This window comes from Sceloporus occidentalis, unplaced genomic scaffold (genome assembly GCF_023333645.1).
Source record: "Sceloporus occidentalis isolate IW3139 unplaced genomic scaffold, rSceOcc1.0.p SCAF_158, whole genome shotgun sequence".
NCBI classification, from domain to species: Eukaryota; Metazoa; Chordata; class Lepidosauria; order Squamata; family Phrynosomatidae; genus Sceloporus; species Sceloporus occidentalis.
In genome coordinates this window covers 1886642-1891934 of record NW_028317138.1, presented here as the reverse complement: position 1 = coordinate 1891934, position 5293 = coordinate 1886642, and the positions used below count along the sequence as shown (strand labels likewise).

The following is a 5293-nucleotide window of genomic DNA, read 5'->3' as shown; positions in this document are numbered from 1 at the left end:
CTATTTAGCCATATCTATGAGGCTCTGCAAGGATGTTGGTACCCAGGTTTTCTCTCCCTGTACAAACACAACACCTCTGTCAATGTAGATGACAATGCGGTTGAAGTTGTACAACTGTTTCCCCTCGTGCCGCTTGCCGATCAGAGGCATAAACACGATATTATGTTCCTCTGCCTTTGATTGGATCAGGTCTTTGAAGTTCATGGGCACGGCTGCCGCCGCTCCGATGCCCCTCTGCGCTATGCTCTCCGCGTCACGCCGCTCCTGCATTGCCTCGTATTGGAAATCCTTCCTCCTTTCTGTCTGCGTCAAGTAAGCAATGCTTTCCCGGGCGCCGGGCTGCATGTATGCACCTAGTAAAGAAACAAGAAACTATGGCATTACATCGTGGAACTATGCATTCAATCATTAGAAATATGTTCAGTTTACCGAAATGTAAAATACAGTATTTAAAAAGGAATTTAAGATCCAACTGCTTACAGACTGGCAAAACATGAGTACTGTGACTGCCGATCGGATATCTGAGTACTCACCGACATTTGAGGATACAGCACGGTTCATGATGTCAAGAGCTTCGTTAAACTTGTCCTTAATGGCCGGATGGGCCAGTAACTGGTCAGAGAACATGGTTTTCCAACCCAAATACCACTTGGTGATCTCCTCATAGTTAGGGTTGTTACTAAGCCAGGAACACAAGACCTGGTAACAAAGCAAAATGACAACACGGTTTTAAGAATGGAATACACAAAAAGAATAATAATTGGCAGTTTAAATGTAACAATGAATGATATAATCATTTTATATCCCTTTCTTATGTCACAGGTTCATCGAATGACTGGCCATTCTGACTTTACAGCAACGCCAGCCTGGGCAGTCCACCATGGGACAAAGGTCTGCTTAACTTACCTGCAACCACTTAGGAAAGAAATACTTCTCCAGAAGTCCCACCAGATTGGACAGCGAGACCATCCCCTCCCAATCCATCACCCAATGAAAGACATCCATGTGTTGCTGGTGAGGGTTAATAACAAACTCTCCAAGACACAGGCCTGTGAAAGAAAGCCATGTGATATAATCAGCGTGGCATATATAATAAATATAAAGCAAGAGGATTACCTAATATAAAGTACTAATGCTAAAGAAGTAATGTACTAAGTGAGACAGCACACATGGACAAGAAATGCACAAAGCATGAAAAGAAATAGAGTGCAAATATAATTTCATTCTCACCCAGCTTAGGAACAATGTTCTTCACCATGAACGCCTCCCATGAACCTGGGGTGAACACGTCTTTCCAAGGCTGAAGGATCAGCTTAGCGGACGAGTCACTTGGGTGCCATTTCTGAAGAGCACTGGCAAGTTTGTTCCTGATTGGAGAATAGAGGGGTTCTAACCGGGACTGCATCAGGGGTAACCACGGGTGAATCCAAGAGTGAATAGGAACAGTGTCCGTTAGAGGGTTCCAATTCTCAACCTTTACACGAGAAAACAAGGTAGTTAACATCCTTCTCATTCTAATTATGTGTCTAATTAACTAACTACACAAAACTCACCTCTCTCTGCAATTTGGGGAAAATTAGTTGATCCAATATATTATCCAGAATCCAAACTGGCAGCAGGTGAATCCAGCTGTCCAAGAAGTCTACCATAGGAGCACAGTTCCTCGGCTGCCACTGGCAAATGATGTTTCTCAGGAAGGGAATCCACATTTCCCACAAAAGTCTGACAGCGGAATAAAAAGAAAGTTCAAACCATAAGACAACAAATGGTGAGATGTGACAAAGAAAGTAATGCCTCCTTTCCCAATATCCAAAAATTAAATGTGAGAGAAGTACCTGTGATAAGGATCCAAGGTTGCATCTTGTGCGCTATGAGAAAGGTGACCTTCCTCTAGGAGGTCCTTCCACTTAAGGATGACATCAATTCCATATGTAGGATCCTAAACAGAAAATAAAAAAAACCTCTACTTTTAATATTAAATAGTGGGATGTTGGGAAATATCAGCCATTTCGTAAAATAAAACACTTGTCAAAAAAGCAAAACCCCCCCCCCCAAAAACAGATCTTCATTCCACACTTGGGATTGTAGACCTCAAATTACAACTATTCAGTTGCACGTGGAGGTCTACAGAACACGGTCAACATATGGCTTTATTAAACAAATAATTACAGTCACTGACCTTCAATGGGTTCCAGTCTCTGAAATATTCTTTCATTAGAGGATAGACGATGGCCACTGCTAGGTCTCCCTTCCCTGACATCTTATACTCCTCATAGTACTTGTTCTGTAGCATCTCGAAGACACGGGCACACTCATCCAGGGTCAGAGGATTGTCGCAGTTTGGCTGCATCCTCTGTTCGCACTCTTCTACTGTCTGCAGCACCTGGCTTAGGTTGTTGATCGCCTTCTCTTCTCTTTTAAGGACCTCTGACAGTTTATCCATCTCATGAGAAAGGTTGACCACCATGTCCCTTTCATACTGTAGCTGTCGGTCGTTCTGGATAATCTCTTGCTCTGTCATATCGATCAGGAGCTGCAGGTTGTGCTCGAGTTCTGGCAGAACAAATCCTTGTGGCTTCTCCTCCTTTCCAGGGGCAGAAGCGTCACCTGGGATATTATGCTTGTGGGACATCTGACTGTAGCTGTAATACACCTTCTGTTCTCGACCTGTCATATCAATCACCTGTATGGAAAAACATGAGCCCTTGAGTGTTCCGGCTTCAAACCGAACTACTACACAAAATTAAAACCCACCCGCGTAAAAGGGCCATATACCTTATGCAGTTTTTACAGGACCACAGGTCCAGACCCTCAAGATGTAATAATAAGATTGTACTTCGTATAAAGTGCGAATGTGATACATATGTATTCTGCTACTAGCTGCGTTCCCCTGTGGTGGCTAAACCGGTGGATGTTTATACCTCCTTAGTTCACCATTCAGAGACTTACTTTGACTTGGGATATTTCCTTCTGAGGCGCAGATAACGATTTGGTGCCTCTGCCCTTGGCCTTAAGCTCCTCTACTGTTTTGTAGGCATACTTTGGCTTCTTCTTTCCCCCGCTTGGGTCCTTTCTCCATTGACTCAGCTCCTTTCGAAATTCCTGTAGATGAAACGTTAAAGAACATATTTTATTAGGATTGAGCCTCCAAGATGTAGAGGCAACTACCAATTTGCATGTTGGGATTAAAAAACACATGAACATCTGTTTCGGTAAACATAACACTCATCAACGTTGTCATGTACACACCACCAAAAAGAAATGTACAACTCACACATAGCGATGGTTAAAAGCCCGTTATACACACCTTCTCTTCTTCCTCCTCAGAGTCCACCACGGGGAAGTCCTGCAAAGACTGTTTTGTCCTTTCTGAGCCATACGCACCGACCGCTCCTTTACCTTTCCTCTGTTTGGCCACAATGGGGGCGACAATACCTGCAGAAGTCAATTAACCCTTTACTACCTTGTCTTATCAGCAAGGAAGAGGCCTGCACATTTATATAGTTAACAAAGAACAGAAATACCAGAACGTAAGGTTATACCTTGAGCATTCTTCCCCAATCCAGTCCCAGGTGTGTATCCCATCTTCTGGAGAAGTTTCTGACCAATTCCCTTGGTGTGTCGCTCCCAAGAACCAAAATCTGTGTTGGATTTTATCCCACCGGCAAAGACCTTCTGCCCGGGTTTGAAATTACCACCCTGCAAAAGATAAAACATAACTAAGACGACGTGTTCATTTTCACAATGCTGGGCTGTTTAACTGTCATAGAGGAAATATGTGGCTGGAAAAAGAAATTGTACCGCGTCACATCAGATAAAGCAACGTCCACTGTGCTCATTTTGTAGAGCATATAATGAACTACAAATTGGACACCAGTGAGATAACGCATCAATTACTTGGACAACAGAGCACTTCACACAGATTATGAAAGGTCCTTTCTTTTTAAGAGCAGTGGGGACATGGCTCTAGGTTTAGCTAATGATGATATTTTGCTGCTTAAAGTTCCTGCAATTAAAGTGTTTACGTCCTACAGTTCAGAACGCACGCAAAACATTCTCTACAGAGAGGATAGTGTCCCCTTGAGTACTCCATCTGGCCCAGGGGCTGTAACTGCTAAGGTGACCTCTTGCAAGGTATAACCAATAGAACAGAATGTGCCCAGAGACAATATGACAACATCTTACACGATACGCAAAGCACCTTTACATTTCTGTCTGGAATATGAAGTGAATGTATACTGAACTGGGTAATTGCCCTACTAGTTTGTAGGCAATTAGATACTGGAGAGCCCCTTAGTAAGTGGGCCGAGCTTGGACGTACCATACGCCGTTGAAGAAAAGTATGTTGCTAACATATATATATATATAGGTGCATCTCATAATGAAGGATGCACCCCGGAGACAGAGCCCTCCCATTACAAATATGGCGATTATGCCCCGTTTGCCCCATCCTTACCGTTTTCAGTTTCTTTGTCTCGAACTCCTTTGGGAATTCATCTCTCCTTGTTGGGGCTTCATCCTCAGAATCGCTATTAGATTTCTCCTCGGCTGCTGGCTTGCGGATTCCGGCGCTTATGAAATTAACAGGGGCAGAATAGTCCCGGGACCTGGCAATGAATTCGAATGAAGAGTTAGAACTAGCCGTAGAGCGTGTGAGTGTCCAACATGCCGCTTATGATTAAAAACGGCCGGAATGTACGTTAAATACCTCTTTCCACCAAAGCTTGGCCTCTCGTCATCAGAGTCCCTCTCTGCCCACACGCCATAGGTGGCCTCCTCTTTGGTTTGGAAGTGTCGCCTGCGGTTGGGGTTGAATTCATTTTGTAGGTCCCAGTCCGTGATCTCAAAGTTCTCCATCTCCACGCCATCGCTGTCATCATCTTTGCCGTAGAGATGTGACATAGACATGACTGCCTGAGGAGTTAAAAGAGCCTCATCGTTCACTTCTACGGCACACGGACAGCAAAAGCGAGAGAGCGCAGGAGTCTACCGCAACATGACATAAGAAGTCACGCAGGTAAAGGGTTAATGCTAGGAAATACCTATCGTTTACATCGTCACCTTTAACGGTAACGCTATTTCCTTAGAAAAAAGGGCAACTTGTGCCTCATTCTCTACATTTAAATTTTCTCATATTTTATTCAATATAATCCTACTTGGGTTTCTTTCATTCCGCCCGATAGATCACATTTTTATTAGTAACGGGAGGAAGGGGGATGGAGAATCGTCATAGAGAGTAATTAAGAGGTTAAAACACTGATTTTGGTGTTGGTTAGTCTTGAAGTGGCTTAAC

General features: G+C 43.7%; 1 protein-coding gene across 1 annotated transcript; it reads right to left on the bottom strand.

Moving 5' to 3' along the window:
- Window positions 1–4908, bottom strand: LOC149280191 (tuftelin-interacting protein 11). The gene is made up of 12 exons (XM_089500732.1): window positions 4709–4908; window positions 4457–4607; window positions 3543–3699; window positions 3308–3435; window positions 2950–3102; window positions 2180–2683; window positions 1836–1939; window positions 1554–1722; window positions 1231–1474; window positions 907–1049; window positions 534–699; window positions 1–353 (listed from the first exon to the last, which is right to left on the bottom strand). The coding sequence occupies exons 1-12, from the start codon at window positions 4906–4908 to the stop codon at window positions 1–3; spliced, it is 2472 nt and encodes an 823-aa protein (XP_089356858.1).
- Between the last annotated feature and the right edge of the window lie 385 nt (window positions 4909–5293).

What these genes read in the sequence shown, in the direction of transcription:
- LOC149280191 (XM_089500732.1), bottom strand. Translation starts at nt 4,908, where the DNA reads ATGTCTATGTCACATCTCTACGGCAAAGATGATGACAGCGATGGCGTG. An exon ending in AGGAAATATCCCAAGTCAAA is followed by an intron (nt 2,684 to 2,949) that starts GTAAGTCTCTGA and finishes TTTTCCATACAG; the next exon opens with GTGATTGATATGACAGGTCG. An exon ending in ACCTTGGATCCTTATCACAG is followed by an intron (nt 1,723 to 1,835) that starts GTACTTCTCTCA and finishes TTCCGCTGTCAG; the next exon opens with ACTTTTGTGGGAAATGTGGA.